The sequence below is a fragment of the Ostrinia nubilalis genome, chromosome 8 (assembly GCF_963855985.1).
Source record: "Ostrinia nubilalis chromosome 8, ilOstNubi1.1, whole genome shotgun sequence".
NCBI lineage: Eukaryota > Metazoa > Arthropoda > Insecta > Lepidoptera > Crambidae > Ostrinia > Ostrinia nubilalis.
Window position 1 is genome coordinate 16,323,881 of NC_087095.1, and position 18,683 is coordinate 16,342,563.

The window sequence follows — 18,683 nt, forward strand, 5'->3', positions numbered from 1 at the left end:
AGGAAGCTGGCGACGAGCTGTGGCGAAATGTGTGCCGAACTATTGTGGCACACGCTATTTATACTTATTGTAACACACAATCGATTTTACAAAACAACAAGTGATTCGATCAAGTGTGCCAAGAGAAATATTTTTCGAAGCCTTTAGATAACGGTTAAAATTTAACCACACTTCAGTTGGAGACTTCTGGTTAAGATAACCTTGCTGGTTTCAAGATAATTTTGAGTGATGATCGTAGATTACTGATAAATGGTAGATACTTCAAAATATTTCCAGATTCACGCAAACATAATCCAACGTTATAGACTGGAATCGCCATTTGGATTCAAGTGAGATGCATCCATCGGTTTCCCCACATAAATCACAGTTTTATTAAGCAATCTGATTAAATGAAAGTGCTGGCTCCATAATAGTGGTAGGCGTAGCGTGGGACAGGAACGAAGCCGTTTGAATGTGGGTGCATAAGCTGTCAAGGACGACACACCCACGGCACAACCAGCGACGCGTTATATTAAAAATTTACAAATTCGGAATCGCCATGATGTCACCGGTCGAAGATCCTCGAAATGTTATTCACGACCGACGGTAATCCTTTGACTCGACATTGCTTCTAAACTGATAATGCGTATGCTAAAACAACAGGTTTTTTCTCCCAAAGAATCTTAATGCATCGAAGTCGTGAAGACGAATGCGACGACAGACCGAGACTCCAGCAAAATGGTAGGTGATTCATGGGCTATGTAAATAAACCGGGGCATCCAAACGTCTAATTTATTGTTCCGAACATCTGTTCACGGCTGCAATGATGTTACTCGCGTTTTGTAATATTACGGGACCATTGTTCGACCTTGATTTATCGACGGCAATTGAAAGATAAAGCGAGAGGCGCGGAGCTGTCAGCGGCGGTACAAAACACCATGTGACTGATGGGAATGACTGGGTCACGGGACAAAAGGATATAGATTAGAAACGTCCTGTACGCAAAGTAAAACAGTGGCTGAATTAACATATGTGTGGCATTTGTTTGACCATTGGCAGTCGAGGCCCGTCGACGCATCGGGGACATAGAAAGTCTCTCATCTTGACAAAGCTAAAAATGACCATACATTGACGGTGTAGGTGTGGATTTGCATTACAAATGTAAGAAGATACTATTAGAGTGACCACTTTCGATTCTACTCTATTCGTTGGTTGTCTAAACAATGTGGTTTTGCCTGGCTAACAATAGAATGTTCGTCATGTGATATTTCTACGGATTTAAAGAAAAACTCTTTCGGCTGCAGTTTAATTAATGGTGCGTGTGTTGACAACGGAGGCCGATCATAGCATTCCAGCAGATAGACAAACAAAACCACGAGTTATAGATGTCGTTGGTGCATTCAGAGGCGTTCCCATGACGGCTGCACAGTTAGCACAACTGTTTGTAGTCGGCATTGTCACGTACCGACCTCCGCAACCTCCTAACTTGTAGGGCATACAAAACTCAACTTTGTTATGTAGAAACAGTGAATTTTAGCTGGCAGATAAGCTAACGAGTTGAGATAATTGGTGTGGAAGAGGCGCGTTGTTAGCATTCATTGGAGGTTCAAAGGTTCTGATGATCAACAGATGTCAACCTTGAGATACCTACTACCTAGCACAATATGCGTTGAAGAAATAGTAATTATCTGTCGTACTTAGGACTCACCTATCTCAAAGATAAAAGTAGGTAGTTATGATCAGACAGAATCTAATAGGAAATTGAATTTACAGGCAACAAAGATAAATAAGTTATCTCTATTTGACTTTGAAAATTAAGATAAATCAGAAGTAAGTAAGCGACGAGATAATGTGCTTCAAACGATGAAAAACATCGATGCACCTCGAAGGAGGGAGAAGCAAAAAGGGCCGTTTAGGTAATTCTATTCTGGTTAAATGGCACAAGTTTCCGACGTCCGACGTTGATGGACGTAAGTAAACAAGTTGTCTAGAGTAATTTTTATTACAGGCTCGTGAAAAAAGGTTGTTTATGCTTTGATTCCAACTTCGTTGTAGGTAATTTAGAAACATGAAACCAAATATACGGTAGGAAATAAAAACAACACATGAATGGTTATTTTGATTTAAATTGGAAAGGCACACCAACAACAAGGAATACATCTAAAGATAATGTAACGGAACTTTTACTGTAAAAGTAAGTATCTTCAAACATTTTAAGAAATAAAAAGGTATTCAAATGTATTTCTCGTCAACTCGAAATGATAATAAGGAAATAACAAACCAATCTAACGCGTCGGAGTTCGAGTCAAGGTTATGTTATCAGATAGATCAGAGCTACCCATTTAATGGGAGGTGCATCCTGCACTTGCCGTATGCAGATTAACGAAGATTGAACTGTTGTGTACGTACTCCGCAACATAGGTGCTATTGGTATAGTTCACGTGATCAACCATTTGTTTGAGGGATTTGATGGAATGCATAACGCACATCGATATTTAAAATATGAAAAGCAAAATTTACGGGTCGACAGCAAACTTGAAGATGCTTTATAGTGTATAGCAATAAAAATAGCCTCACGATTAGATAAGTAAATAAAGACGCAGATATTTCATTCTTCACGTAACTCATAGGATTAGCATAGGATTTAATATTAATGATAACACGATTATCCATATTTGATAAATGCGGGAAGAACTAGTTGACCAAGGAATGCTTGGAAACCGGTCCGAGGTCAGAGAAGGGTTCAAGTCATTGAGTGGGTAAGATAAAGATAAATAATGGATACCGCTCGCCGGTCGGGTGCTATCACTTTTTCTCTTTAATTGTTACTAACGGTCTGAGGTACCGTATGACGTGATGATTGCCAATTTCACACCTCTTATCTGGTCACCACAATGGGAGAATGCCTTTTTTGGCGGACAAACAAATGTTATTGGCAGCGATAAGGAATTTTACAGAATCCTTAAATAGCAAGATACAAAATCTTATAGCTGTTCACATAGCCAAGACCATGTTTGTTGATACATGATATAAAAATATATGTAGTTACAGAAAACGGTAATTGCCACATTTTTTGGAGGGCTTATTGTGAATTTGTGACTAAGCAGTACTACTTAGAAAGATAAAAGTAAAAGAGGAAATAAGATTTAGAGCATTGTACTTAGTTGAGCGCAATGAAACATCACAAAGTTGTGTTTGTAGGTATTCGTGACCTTCATATTGTTTAAATTGGTGGTAACTGGCACAGTTATGACGTAGGAAACTAATTAAACTTAGACCAGAAGAGAGATAACATACCTGATAAATGTGATAAGAGTCTTGAACCGGCACTTCAACAACAAAAAGTTGATCGTTTCTCAATTCAACATATCAACGCGGAACCAAAGACAAGAAGAACTATAAAGTCGGATAAGGAATAGAAAACAAGCTTGTGGGTTTAGTTCGCAGATCTAATTAGAAAATTATCCATCTCGTTCGTAAACGTGACTAATCAACACAAAAATGGCAGTTTTTAAAGAAACGTTCATTATAGTTTCAGCTGTGGGTTAGTTAGGAATTTAGGAGTTAACAAGTTGACTCGAATATTCTGTTTAAACAAGTCTGGTTGTCTCAACAGTTATAGTGCTTAGATGATCTCTTCAAATGTAGGTAGGTAACTGAACTTACCAGTTCTAGGACTGTGGTCAATCTTATACCGATTAGAATCGTGACAGATGCACTTGATTCTTTTTCTTTTCTATACTTTTTGTGTTTTCTGCATCCCGAAAGTACGTTTATGGGTCGAGTGAATTTTGGAGTGACTGACAATGAATTTACTCTTGGTATGATGTCGCTACGCAACATTAGTCACGCTGGAAGCAACCTTGATATTTAATTCACTTGTCAAGTAAGCCAAGGAGGCGTCAAAGGTAGAAAATGTTAAATGTTGTAATAAAAAATGCAAACTAAGTCATGTAAGCGTGATAGTTAATTTAACGTCTATTACTATGTCTTTAACTGCCGTATCAGTGTTAATAACACTCATAACGATTCCGTCGTTGTCACGGTATGCTCGTCAAGTATTATATTGCAGCTCTATTTGCCAGTGGTGTGTACTACTACTAACCTAGATCCTACTTTTTTACAACAACTTTATGTTTGACCGCATCTCGGCGATAGGTGAAAACGGTAATAAAAGTGATGGCGAACAACTGCTATAAACCATGTTTATTGGAAAGTTACTAAACAATATTTTCGAAAATAGCCATGTAATTCATATCATAGCCGTGTAAGTTTCACTTGACAGACTTCATTGAAACAGTGTGGAGTCAGCCAAGGAACAAGACACAATAATGGTAGGCTGCTATTTGAAGAGCTAGTTAGAATATCAGGGGCGTGCAGAGGCCTTATGCAACTAGGGATTGCCTGCCGGGCAAACGGTGTTTTATTCATCAAAATTAAATGGTGTGAACTTTAAACTAACACCCCTTCTTTAGCGATTAGTGTTAGTGAGGTCAAAGTACGACTATAGCTCTAATAATCTTATAAACTACACTTTACGACTAATATGAATCATAATAATGGCATTGAACCATTTTTATTGGTTATACAGACTAAATGAAATGATAACAGGGCCATTTATTGGGTTAAAGCGACCAGAACACACAGAACTGATACGAATGAAACAATTGGAAATGTTATCAATTTGCATGTACACAATTTTGTTTTAATTAAAAACGTCACAGTATTTGTTTTTAGATTAGATAGGAGTACAGGGAAATATTTTAAGGAACGCCTGTATAAGGCTGTGAAAGAGCAAATATTTGATTTACAAAATTTGCAGAACCTTTTAAAGAAAGAAAAAATTTGAAAAGACTCCAACAAACTACGAAATACAGCTAAAAGTCTAGTACCTAGATTTGGTGGCAGTGTTACTTGAATAGTCCTCTTTAATAATACGAATTACGTTTTTTAGTGTTACTTAATACAATGCTAAGATGCCTTGAAATAATTATGAATACATGCAAGCAATTTGTCAAAAACAATGTTTTTGCGGTTCAAGATTTTTTAACCAGGATAAAAGTTCATGGGCGTGAATGAAACTGAACTGAGGACCTCTGACACAGTGTGTAGTTTGGTATACATATTTTTACATAAACATTATGAGGTTTTCTTGCAACTTACAGCAACGAACGATTAGAAATACTGGGCCATGGACGCATGTAAACAAACAGTTATGCCATCGTACATTTTATATTATTATTTGCGCCATGTGGAATTCTGGCGTCTGTTTATGAGCATGGTCGGCGAGGTTCGGCCATTAAAGTATGAAATTCTTACAACTGCGCAAAATAGATATATTGACGACATTTATAACGTCATTACGGTCTACGGGAAAGTTATATTGTTGAGAGACCGTACAGGTTTTTAACTGGTCTGTAAATCTTCGAAAGGTGCGTTAATAAGTCATAAATTATTACTTTAAAGGTGTTAGGAGAAAATTTTCTAAAGAATAGGGAAAATCAGTGAATACGGAGGTAAGTTTCAGGCAGGAAATATTGGCTGAATATCGAGCTATAGGCACAGTTTGGTCACAGAATAAGTAATACCGTTTGGTTTAGACAGGTAAAGACTGATGATGACTACTCAGATGGTGATGAAGACATTAGAATTTTAGTGAATTTTGATTGTAGTGGTGTTAGTAAAATTTACTTTGTAGCTCACATGGTTAAATTCGATAAATCGGTGGCCTCTGCAAAATGAGTTTGTAGCAGGTGCCTCAGATAAGAGCGATACTTTGTCCTCTTTTCTAATGTGTGCAACAATAGAAGGTTACATGCTCTCCGCTGGCCTTGGATGGAGTGTTTAGAAATTAGTCAGTTTGTAAGGATTACATAGAGCCGAAAGAAGGAAGAGGCACTTCAAGGAAAATTTCGAGACTCGAAACGAGACTGTTCCAAAAATGTTTCCGATCCATCTGTCACACACAAAATATTGCCAGAAAGACCGAAAATAGACAGAAAAAAGACGACCAAATTCTAAATTGACTGAAATGGTTTAGAAAGGGTCATTGGTCATTGTCAAATGGCGAAGAAACGGACACCGAATAGTATGTCTCGATTCCTTTCGTCAGGTTTTTCTGGACCAGAAATCCAAGGGCATTTCTGCTCCAGCCAAATATAGCCCTTACTGCAGGATAAGGAGCAATAAACCAGCTAATTAGCGGTTTGAGTGTACACCGAATGCTAAGGTGGAGCATTTAATACCAATGCTGCGTTCCGGAGGCGAATGGCCCACTGCCAACGTGGGTCATTAGCCCACTGCACTACAACAGGTTGTGTGAATCAATTGGACGGTACTGGCTGGGCTTGCGACTCCGTTCGCGTGGTTAGGTAACTTTTTTTACTGAATTAAGAAAAAACACGCACGCGATGTCTGTCTATGCCTATGGAACAGAACTGACACTTGCAAGACGGCGATTGCTTAAGAACAATTGCTAAAAGGGCGTCTTGACCTTTTAAATTTAATGACATAGGTCAGAAAACCGTGGGTGTATTGTACTATTTCCTATTGTTGAATTTAAAACAAATTGTTTTTAAAACTTATTAGGATGTGTTTCCAAAGATTCCATCAAGTAAACTCTACAAACTGTAGGAAATATGTAACCAATTGTTTTCAATTCAATTACATTCACAGAATACACAATTACCTACAACAGTTTTTGTGTAAATAGTGTTCAAAAATTTAAATTTTTTGATTAAATTTAAATTGCAAACTTAATGGATTATTCTTTCATCAAATTGAAATCTGTTTGAAATTCAAGTTAAACTAAAGAACAAGAACATTAAATAATACTGCGAAGAGTAACATTAGTAGGTAGGTACTTACATCATTTTTCTTAAACAAAGTAGTTAAGTATTTATTCTGTGCATAAACACACTGAGAACATTTGGAATTTGACAAAAACATTAACCTAATTTAATTAAATTTTGAATCATTAAACAAATAGTGTTTAATATCAATTAATTATTCAGATAAAAAATATTAAGAGTGAATATTTAAATTATTGTTTTCAGGTAAATTGATATCAGTTTTAAACCAGCTGGTGGCTGATTCAATGGGTTTTAATCTAAAGGAAAATACTGCCAACAAACGAGGACAATAATCTTTTGAGGAAATCACAAACTAAATTGTTTTCAAATTGTTAAAATAACACTGAATTCCTACACAACTTTATCTAACTTTTTGATAAAATATTTGGATCTCCCCTCAATGACAAATTGCAGGTCTAAAATATTGTGGCCAAAGACATGTTTAAATAAAAATAGATGGGTTTAAATCACAAACATTATTTCTGCGAAAGTAGAACGGTGTTCGGGTGTCCCCGTTCACTGTCTCTACCGGCTGTGTTATTTTTAAATCCTGCCACTTCCCTAGAAATGCTTCTTATTATAACACAGCCTCTGTAGCAAATTAATAGGTGACTGCTCAGACAGTGCGGACAAGAAAATAGTAATTATGTCATTAAAACCTTTAACATTCACAGTTCAATCCAAAATTATCTGCTAAAGACTATTAATAGCTATCAGGATTACCCTGGAACATGAAGCGCGGGATTCTTATTTAAAATTAGTACTCGTGCTTATCAGAAGTAGAGGAACTATAGATAAATAGTCAGACGAATACAGGTAGGTCACCTGCCCGGAATTAAAAAGCAACAGGTGAAATTCCACTTGCACGAAAACCGGATAAATGAGTCCGAGGAACTAACACGGAGTGTCCCATGACCGTCTCAGATCAACTTTCACAGTACTTCGCAGACCAGGGTTTTCAAAACACCAAAACCTTCGAGTAGGGGCACTCAAAACAACAAATTTGAAAAACTATAAATACCTTTTCCTTCGCTCGTCCGGCATGTTTTTGCACTGATTTCGCAATTAACGCACCTTTACTTTCTGCCATTTTAATCACTATTTCATTACCGACTGTCTTTATTTCTATACACCACCAATCTGCAACCGAATTTTTGGCTGCAGCTGTTAGACGTCACACGTCAAATTCCAAATGCGTGCTGTTGCCGTGCCGAACTTCACCGAATGACAGGCGAATCGGACACTAGCGCCCCGCTGACGGTTTCCTGTGATAGTTTGTTGCAACGTAGTACAGTCATTACGCAATAGATGGCAGTTATGAAGTTATTTTCCTTTTACTGTTTTTAATGTTTTTATTACTTAGTGGAATACATTTTATTTATTTTAAAAGATTTATTTAGGTAGGTACTAATCAAAATCCGTTATAATAAAATAAATTAACAATAAAAAGTATGCAGTCCTCTCCAGTCTTCATTTTTTTTTATTGATTTCTGATTTGTCATTTATCTGTCACTGTCAATGTGTCAGCTGTCCTGTGTCCATTGTTGTTGTCTTTTGTTACTTTTGTTTGTAATCACAGAATTTGCGTTTTCAGAGATTTTACATAATTTTACATAGTTTTTTCAAGCGGTTTACATTCCTAATTCTCGATCCTGTTCAATAGTATCAATTTTTGTTGTTTAATCATACAGCGATGGTAAGTTTTTACGAGTAACACTTAAATTCACCAATCGTATCATCGTGGATGGAGTATTGATGTTTTATAACTTTTTGGCAGGAGGGAAAAACGGAGTTACAAAGGAACTTCATCGCGGAAGCCCGCCGCAAAGAGCTGGAGTCGTTCCAGCGAGCCCTGGACATCCAATGGCTAAACAGCCGGATGGAAGACGGCAGGATGGGCCGGTGCCTGGCTCTCATACAACGCGAGGCTGAGATGGAGAAGGATTTTCAGGAGGTGAAATCTTTTTATTGGCTATGATGTGACGGGCTAAAACGGTAATGAATTCCGTTTTCATCACCTTTGGACATCAAAACAGTAGTGATATCAAAGTAGAGTCGGCAAGCTGTAAGGTATTTGACATGAGTGCCCTGAGGCTAGCCAATATCTATAATATAATAATAGGGACAACACTTCTTTCCCCTTTCTTGACTGGGTAAAGTAAAGAATCAGAATGTTTCACTGTCAAAATGCAGCTCTATGCCATAAATATTACAACTACAAAATTAAATGAGTATAAGTCATAGCAAAGGAGTCATACTTAGTGGATTTGTCAAGTGAGATATAGCTTAAGATTTCCCCCAACTCCATGGTGTGTTGTTCATGTTTGGTTTATAGTTCAAGTTAGTATTGAAACATTTCAGAGAACTGACCATGCAGCAATAGTCAATGCCAGGGCACAAAAAGAGACAGCCCTCGGCATCGAGGTAGCCAAGGTCCGTCGGGAGGAGGCCTGCGAACTCCTACGGAGGCACTACTTGCGGGAGAGAGACCCCAGCTTGAGGGAGCTGTTTAAGAAGTTGCAGGCTGGATATGTCTGCCGAGATCTGAGACAGCAGATTCAGAATAATGAGTACAAGAGACTGCAGGACAAGGTTTGTTATGATATCATATAGTTTACATTTAAATTAGGAGATTATTTTGAATAAAAACACAGTTTTGGTCTATCATTTTAAAGATAAATCTGGCAGTGGTTGGTTATTTCAGTCTATTTTTATGCCATGCCCAATTGTGATAGTAAATAAACTTATTATATTTTAATGCTTTCCTATCAAGATGGATAGTGGTAAGTTGAATTGTTTTTGTCTGAACTTTCTGTGTATGTATAAAATAGTTTCTTTTTGCATCTTACTGCAACTGCCACTATTGCCCAGTCCAGTTCTTACTGGTAACTTAAACTGTAGGCAGAAGAACAACACGCCAACTTCGTTCTCCGCAACGCTCTGTACAACGATCACGAAGCTAAAGAGAGGGAAGAAAGAGAGAAGATGGAAAGAAATAGCCGATACTGCAAGGAGTTACAGCAGCAGTTAGTCAACAGGCAGCGCCAGAAACAGTGCCAATATGAAGACTCGCTGATTGAGAAGAAGATGTTGGATGAGATCATGAGGACCATATCTGATGAGGATAAGAGGTAATGGGTCAAACTGGCTGATGCTAATTACATTTCTGTATCATTCTGTGATAACATCATTAATACAGATGTCTTATTTATCTTTTCTTCTTATAGTCTTTTGCATTTATTATCAAAATTTATTGAAACTAATGTTATAAATGCCAAAGCAACAGCTTATTTCTTTTGTTACGTTTTTAAGACAAAACTATTGAATAGATTTCTTAACAAAACCACTATCAGCCAAAATGGGGAGTGTAGTCCAAAATCTCCATTCGCTTCTGGTACATTAGCCTAGGCGCAGACCATAGATTTTTCGTCGGCCGATAGTTTAGTCGGGCAGTTGATCAGTCAGTATATGGGCATATATGGAAGTGCGCCATTACACCGATTCGATTTGGCCGATTCTTCATACAATTTAAAATCGGGCACAACTATCGGCCAACTAAAAATTGGTGGTCTGCGCCTAGTCTTAGAGAGACTAAATGAGCTGATGTAAATGAATGAAATCCTTATTTTTTACTCTGTTAAAAGTACATGTTTGAGGGCGCAAAAATTCATTCCTTAGCATAAGAGGATTTTTTGTTTTTCATCATCATCATTTCAGCCATAGGACATCCACTGCTGAACATAGGCCTCCTCCAATGATTTCCACAATGGCCGGTTGGTGGCGGCCTGCTTTTTATTATATTTATTTTGTTTTTATTAACCCTCAAAACACTTCACATAAATTCCAGAGAACTCCAACAGAAGCACGACCAAATGGAGAAGATGCGGCGCGAGATGGTGACTTTCCAGAAGGCGAGAGAAGCGTGGCGGCAGAAACAGAAGCAGATGGTCGTCATCGAGGAGCGGCAGATCGAGCAGCAGAGGCAGGCCGTTGCTGACAGAAGCTCTGCTATGTAAGTGCTGGTGTTCAAAACCAAAAATATTTTGCGAATATTTATTGCGAATGCCCCATGGAATCATGAAATACATGAGTACTTGAACATTGAAACCGTGGCCACAGAAATAGAGCGCCATAAGAAACTGCACATCGAACGTCTTAGGCCCAGAACAGACGGTGAAACGCAACTGCAACGAAACTGCAACTTTGTGATGATTCTGATGAATGAAACTGAAACTGGTCGCGTCATGTGTGGTCTCTCAACGGACGCTATGGCAGAAACTTAGATGCAACTCAAAAGTAACTAGCAGTTGCAGTTGCGTTTCACCGTCTGTTCTGGGCCTTACTCATCACCCCAATCCACTCGCCTACGGATTACTGGAGAATGACAACGTGGTTAAGAGGCTAAAAAGAACCACGTAATTTAAGAAGACAGCTTGGCATAGGCCACCTGCTCTTTAATAATAAATAGACACTCAACAAATCTGATTATAGTCTGACGACTTATTGCAGAAATCATCAACACAAAAAAAAAAAAACAAAAAAAAAACACTATTTTAGCACTATTTTAACATTAACGTCAAAGGTAAAAATAATAAGGTAGGCTACCTTTTGTTAAGGAGTTTCTAGAAATGGAGCTAAGAAATATTAAAATTTTCAGAAGGAAACTCCTGTTTCCTTACTTACTCTCTTGAGTAGCAGGGAATGCTGAATAAGTTACTTAAGAAGCGATCAAATCATCATTTTTCTGACTAAATTTTAAGAGATACCACAAGCGATATTAGAAGCGTAAACGACCATGATATCATAAGTTAGAAGAAGATTGTCTGATGGTTTGATAATCAAAAATAGTTCTTGTTTCGTCTCCAGTTGATTGTGTGAGTGAATTTAATTGAGATATCAATTCTATTAATTACAAAACAATCTTCTATTAATTTGTCAGAATTGCCGAAAGGGAGCGCAAGATGCGTATGAAGGAAGAACTGAACCAGAAAATTGCTGCCAAAATATTAGCAGATGAGGTAAATCCTATCAAACATATTTTAAGGTGCTTATACTTATAGCAATATGACTCAAACTTGACTACTTTCTTTTCTCTTCAGGCAGCCCGTCAAGACCGCGAGAACATAATAAAGATGCTTCAAGAACAAGAGTTCTTAGAAAAGAACGTCCAAGACGATATCGCCGCGCGTGCCAAACAGGAGCGAGTGCGAACGGATACCAAATCGGCTCTTACGGGTCAGATGGATACCAGGAAGCGACTGGCGCAAGAACAGAGGGAGAGAGAGGCTGAGTTTAGGAAGGAGGTAAGACAAGGCTAGCAACACTATTTTCTAGTAAGAGAAGAAAAAATAGTAGTGCGAACTAAGCAGGAACGATAGCGAACGGATACAAAGTCAGCTCTTACAGCTCAGATGGATACCAGGAAGCGACTGGCACAGGAACAGAGGGAGAGAGAGGCTGAGTTTAGGAAGGAGGTAAGACAAGGCTAGCAACACTATTTTGTAGTGAGAGAAGCAGGCAAAATAGTAGTGCGAACTAAGCAGGAGCGAGTACGAACGGATACCAAATCAGCTCTTACGGCGCAATTGGATACTAGAAAGCGACCGGAGCAGAGGGAGAAAGAAGCTGTATTTAGGAAGGAGGTGAGAGAAACAACACTGGTGTCAGGTGAGAGGAATTAGGCTGGCAATACTGTTTCTACTGGTGATAAAAGCAGGAGCGAGTGCGAACGGATACCAAATCAGCTCTTACAGCTCAGATGGATACCAGGATGCGACTGGTGCAAAAACAGAGGGAGAGAGAAGCTGTATTTAGGAAGGAGGTAAGACGATAGAGGAGTTGATACTTTATTTAGAAGTGTAAGAGAAAAAGTGGGTAAAAATAGTGGGGATTCATTCACAAAAACCCGGGCCTAGTGGTATGATAGTATTCAATCAGTAACACTTGCGCGCGTATTCACAAACGATGCTTGTTTAAGCGATGCAGAAAATCGAACGCACAGCGTTGAATAGAGCTCTGTGATTGGTTCGTGTGTACCCTGTGCATCCACGCGCACTGTGAGACCTCATATTTGTGATGTTAAAGCCTGGTCCGTGAGCACGTAGAACGCTCGCACACTCACTGCGGGCGCCCGTCGCACAGTCGCGACAGCAATATAATTACGCGCGAGCGATAAGGATGGGTAGCTTGGGGTCATTGGACAAAATTCTACGTGCTCACGGACCAGGCTTTAGTATTCATTCGGCTGAGCGTAGTCGTTCCATGCCATAGGAATAAATATTAAAATTTTATGAGATTAATTCCTCATTTCAGAGCGAAGCAAAAATGGCCGCTGAAAACGAGAAAGAGCGCGAAAAACAGCGAAAGAAGAAAGAAAAGAACCGAGCTTATTCCACCGAACTACTAAAACAGATTCAGAGTAACGCCGCGCGCCGCGAGAAAGACCGCGTCTTGGAGGAGAACCGCGCCAAGCAAGTGTGGGACCACGACAAGAACTGGTGAGTACCATAGTGAGAAAAGAACCGAGCTTATTCCACCGAACTACTGAAACAGATTCAGAGTAACGCCGCGCGCCGCGAGAAAGACCGCGTCTTGGAGGAGAACCGCGCCAAGCAAGTTTGGGACCACGACAAGAACTGGTGAGTACTTACCTGCGGGAATAAGTTAGCTAAAGCCCGGTCTGTGAGCACGTAGAATTTTGTCCAATGACCCTAAGGCGGTTATCACATTGCGCCGCGCTCCGTCGCGGAGTGCGGGGCGACAGATTTAATAATTGTATGCCAGTACCTCAGTTTGTATAGAATACACGCGCGGCACTTCACACTGACAACGCGTCCGTGCGCGTGATTTTTTATATGAAATCACGCGCTCCGCGGCGGAGCGCGGCGCAGTGTGATAACCGCCTAAGCTACTCATCCTTATCGCTCGCGCATAATTATATTGCTGTCGCGACTGTGCGACGCGCGCCCGCAGTGAGTGTGCGAGCGCGACAGCAACATAATTACCCGCGAGCAATAAGGATGGGTAGCTTGGGGTCATTGGACAAAATTCTACGTGCTCACAAACCAGACTATAGCTGATACCACTAGCTATGTAATATGATTCAATGAGCTATTAAACCGCGATTCTCTTATAGATTCTGTATGCTAGCGTAGTTTTTTCGTCAAATCAGAGAATTTACCCAAAATCAGCGCAGAGGGCGCTGGTAGTACAAGCAGTAAATTAATTTAAACCTAATTTAAATTCGTTTATTTCTTTAACTTAGCCTAGTTAGTTGTTGGAGCTTCCTGTTAAGCAACAGATGTTGCTTGTGCTAGGAAGCCCCGCTCTTCTATAACAATATAACAGTAGGTAGTTGCTAATTATAGCTAATTGAGGATATGGCCTACACTTCCCGCGCGATTTTCGCATATTAGTCTTGTTTACAATGCACGGAAAGATACTTTGTCGTGCATCTCGTAAAGGTGTTTACTCTGCCGAAACTTTTATGTCTATGTCTCTTTCACTCAGTAGTCAGAAGCAAATGCACTGTAAAACCAACCAAAAGACGTGGGTTCAATTACCACGTGAAGTGACTAGGCACTTACAGGGCAGATATTATTATGTACCATCATAGACTGCATCCCACTTAACATCAGGTGCGATTGTGGTCAAATACCCGCCTTGTTATGCATAAAAAAAAGTAAATTGGCTCTTTTGTCAATTTTAAGGTATCAAAACACATAAACATCCTTCATTCAAATCCAAATATTCTTTTACAGGCGTTCAGAAGTAGCCCAAGAACGCGAGAAGATCGTCGAAGAACACGTGCCCTACCTACTCGGCTATCTCCAGGCCGGCGTGGTCAAGCCCGAGGACTTGCCCGCCGTCCAGCGCGGCGCCGCACAGCATGACGAGCTGAAGACGCTGGATGTGGCTTCCCTGGTGTCAGCGAGGAAGGCTAAGACGCATCCGAAGTGCAACAAGCAGTGCAGGATCATCAGGGAGTACTAATAGGCCCGGTTTTTCTATTGCCTCATGCCAAGACCCATCCAAAGAAGACCAATTTACAGCCTTGCAAGACTAACTAGCTTCTCTTTCTCATTTGTCATAAGAGCTACTCCCTGCCAAGTATCATAAGTAGTGCCGCATCTTCAGGGAGCATTATTAGGCCCGACATTTTTATTGCTCCATGCCAAGACCCACCGAAAGTGCACTATTTTTCCATTGCGTCTCACCAAGACACATCCCAAGTGTAATAAAGAGTGCTGCGTCTTCAGGGAGTACTGATCGGCCCGACATTTTTATTGTTCCATGCCATGACCCACCCAAAGTGCACCAATTTTCCGTAGCGCCTCACTAAAATATTACCAAAAGCGAAATAAACAGTGAAGCATCTTCAGGGACCATTATTAGGCCCGACATTTCTATTGGTCCTTGTCAACCCACCTAAAGTACAATAGACAGTGCCAGATCATCAGGGAATACTATTACGCCCGACATTTCTATTGCTCCATGCCAAGATCCACCCAAAGCGTACCAATTTTCCATTGCGCCACCAAGACACACCCCAAGTTTAACCAGCAGTGCTGGACCATCAGGGAGTGCTATTAGGTCCCTTCTATCACGTCCCTACCTGCTCGGCTGCCTGCAGGCCGGCGTGGTCAAGCCCGAGGACTTGCCCGCCGTCCAGCGCGGCGCCGCACAGCATGACGAGCTGAAGACCCTGGATGTGGCTTCCCTGGTGTCAGCGAGGAAGGCTAAGACGCATCCGAAGTGCAACAAGCAGTGCAGGATCATTAGGGAATACTAAATAGCCTTACTTTTTCATTGGGCATCATCAGGGAGTATTAATAGGGCCCACATTTCTATTGCTCCATGCCAAGACTCACCCAAAATGCACCTCTTTTCTGTTGCGTCTCACCAAGACATCCCAAGTGTAATAAAGAGTGCTGCGTCGTCAGGGAGTACTAATAGGCACGGCATTTCTATTGCTCCGTCCTATGACCCACCCAAAGTGCACCAATTTTCCGTCACGCCTCACCAAGATGTTACCAAAAGCGAAATAAACAGTGAAGCACCTTCAGGGAGCATTAATAGGCCCGACATTTCTATTGGTCCTTGTGAACCCACCCAAAGTACAATAAGCAGTGCCAGATCATTCGGGAGCACTATTAGGCCCGACATTTATATTGCTCTATGCCAAGATCCAACCAAAGCGTACCAATTTTCCATTGCGCCTCACCAAGACACATCTCAAGTTTAACCAGCAGTACCGGATCATTAGGGAGCACTATTAGGTCCCTCCCTATCACGTCCCTACCTGCTCGGCTGCCTGCAGGCCGGCGTGGTCAAGCCCGAGGACTTGCCCGCCGTCCAGCGCGGCGCCGCACAGCATGACGAGCTGAAGACCCTGGATGTGGCTTCCCTGGTGTCAGCGAGGAAGGCTAAGACGCATCCGAAGTGCAACAAGCAGTGCAGGATCATTAGGGAATACTAACAAGCCTCACTTTTTCATTGGGCATCTTCAAGGAGTGCTAATAGATCCCACATTTCTATTGCTCCATGCCAAGCAAGACTCGCCCAAAATGCACCACTTTTCTGTTATGCTTCATCAAGACACATCCCAAGTGTAATAAAGAGTGCCGCGTCTTCAGGGAGTACTAATAGGGACATTTCTTTTGCTCCATGCCAATATCCACCAAAAATGCACTAATTTTCTGTAGCGCCTCACCAAGATGTTACCAAAACTGAAATAAACAGTGAAGCATCTTCAGGGAGCACTAATAGGCCCGACATTTCTATTGCTCCATGCCATGACCCACCAAAAATGCACCAATTTTCCGTTGCGCCTCACTAAAATGTTACCAAAAGTGAAATAAACAGTGAAGCATCTTCAGGGAGCATTATTAGCCCTAAATAGGTTTACTTTCCCATTGGTAATAGGGGTCTCTCAAGACCTATCTAAAGCGTAATAGACAGTGAAGCATCTTCAGGGAGCATTAATAGGCCCGACATTTCTATTGCTCCATGCCATGACCCACCCAAAATGCATCACTTTTCTGTTATGCCTCACCAAGACACATCCCAAGTGTAATAAGAAGGGTCGCGTCTTCAGGGAGTACTAATAAGCCCGACATTTCTATTGCTCCATGCCAAGACCCATCCAAAGTGCACCAATTTTCCGTTGCGCCTCACCAAGATGTTACCAAAAGCGAAATAAACAGTGAAGCATCTTCAGGGATCATTACCAGGCCCGACATTTCTATTGGTCCTTGTCAACCCACCCAAAGTACAATAAGCAGTGCCACATCATTAGGGAGTACTATTAGGCCCGACATTTCTATTGCTCCATGCCAAGATCCACCCAAAGCGTACCAATTTTCCATTGCGCCTCACCAAGGCACATCTCAAGTTTAACCAGCAATGCTGGACCATCAGGGAGTGCTATTAGGTCCCTTCTATCACGTCCCTACCTGCTCGGCTGCCTGCAGGCCGGCGTGGTCAAGCCCGAGGACTTGCCCGCCGTCCAGCGCGGCGCCGCACAGCATGACGAGCTGAAGACCCTGGATGTAGCTTCCTTGGTATCAGCGAGGAAGGCTAAGACGCATCCGAAGTGCAACAAGCAGTGCAGGATCATCAGGGAATACTAATAGGCCCGGTTTTTCCAAAGAAGACCAATTTACAGCCTTGCAAGACTAACTAGCTTCTCTTTCTCATTTGTCATAAGAGCTACTCCCTGCCAAGTGTCATAAGTAGTGCCGCATCTTCAGGGAGCATTATTAGGTCCGACATTTCTATTGCTCCATGCCATGACCTACCCAAAATGCACCACTTTTCTGTTATGCCTTACCAAGACTCATCCCAAGTGTAATTAAGAGTGCCAGATCATTAGGGAGTACTAATAGGCACGGCATTTCTATTACTCCGTCCTATGACCCACCCAAAGTGCACCATTTTTCTGTAGCGCCTCACCAAGATGTTACCAAAAGTGAAATAAACAGTGAAGCATCTTCAGGGAGCATTAATAACAAACAGCATGACGAGCTGAAGACATTAGATGTAGCTTCGTTGGTGACGGCGCGGAAGGCTAAGACGCATCCGAAGTGAACAAGAAGTGCAGGATTAATAGGGAGTATTAATAGGCCCCACTTTTCCATGAAGCTCAAATGTAAGTCCCTACTATTCCCCATCACAATTGTAATACGCAGTGCAGCATCATCAGAGAGTATTTATAGGTCCCACTTTGCCATTGGATCTAACGGTAAGTAACCAGGGCCCCGTAGCCGACGAAGTATCCATTTTTATTTTTATAGTGACGACTTGTGAATTTTTTTACAACAATACTTAAATTGTAATTTATTTCTTTTTAACCCTTCAAATATCCAAGGTTGAGTTTTATAACCGTTAAACAGAAAGGGGATTATTATAATATGTTAATATTAGTACATGTTCGTAAAATATAATGTAACTATTCATAGTTAAAATGTAACCGAATGTTGGTAACCAAATGTGAAATTCTAAGCCAAATGTGTAAGACTGACTATTGTATTTGTATGTTATTTTAACAAGTATTATTCTAAAATCCGTCCTATTTTGTGATGTACTTAAATGTAGCATGTATTAAAAATATTTCTTGAAATAAATTAATAATACCCTTTATCCGTTCTTCTAATTTACTCACACTATTATTCCCCAGTAGCAATTAAACTAGATTATATTCGTGTAATACACAAAATAATGACTACGATAACACATGCATAATTTAGTAATTAATTAATCAGTACCAACCCAAACACACCTCAATAAAGGTTAGACAAACCTCCCGACGTGGAGTGAAAGGCAAACAATAATTAGAGGTCCGCTCCCTCGCAG

At 40.6% G+C, this 18,683-nt stretch overlaps 2 protein-coding genes across 2 annotated transcripts in view; one reads left to right on the forward strand and one right to left on the reverse strand.

Moving 5' to 3' along the window:
* Positions 1-8,049, reverse strand: part of LOC135074048 (myc box-dependent-interacting protein 1) — a 60,397-nt gene extending 52,348 nt beyond the window's left edge. Inside the window, exon 1 of the mRNA XM_063968355.1 lies at positions 7,852-8,049. Coding sequence (XP_063824425.1) covers positions 7,852-7,920 — 69 coding nt within the window. The 5' untranslated portion in view covers positions 7,921-8,049. The remainder of the gene's footprint in view (positions 1-7,851) is intronic.
* Positions 8,050-8,372: 323 nt separating this feature from the next.
* Positions 8,373-18,469, forward strand: LOC135074049 (meiosis-specific nuclear structural protein 1-like). Its single transcript, XM_063968356.1, has 9 exons — positions 8,373-8,526; positions 8,608-8,784; positions 9,192-9,422; positions 9,732-9,961; positions 10,678-10,842; positions 11,770-11,848; positions 11,930-12,133; positions 13,143-13,327; positions 14,591-18,469. The coding sequence occupies exons 1-9, from the start codon at positions 8,524-8,526 to the stop codon at positions 14,820-14,822; spliced, it is 1,506 nt and encodes a 501-aa protein (XP_063824426.1). The 5' UTR covers positions 8,373-8,523; the 3' UTR covers positions 14,823-18,469.
* The last annotated feature ends 214 nt before the right edge of the window (positions 18,470-18,683 follow it).

Bases quoted from the DNA above. Each gene is read 5' to 3' on its own strand.
- LOC135074049 (XM_063968356.1), top strand. The intron at 10,843-11,769 runs GTAAGTGCTGGT...TTAATTTGTCAG, and splicing joins GCTGACAGAAGCTCTGCTAT to AATTGCCGAAAGGGAGCGCA. The intron at 11,849-11,929 runs GTAAATCCTATC...TTTTCTCTTCAG, and splicing joins CCAAAATATTAGCAGATGAG to GCAGCCCGTCAAGACCGCGA.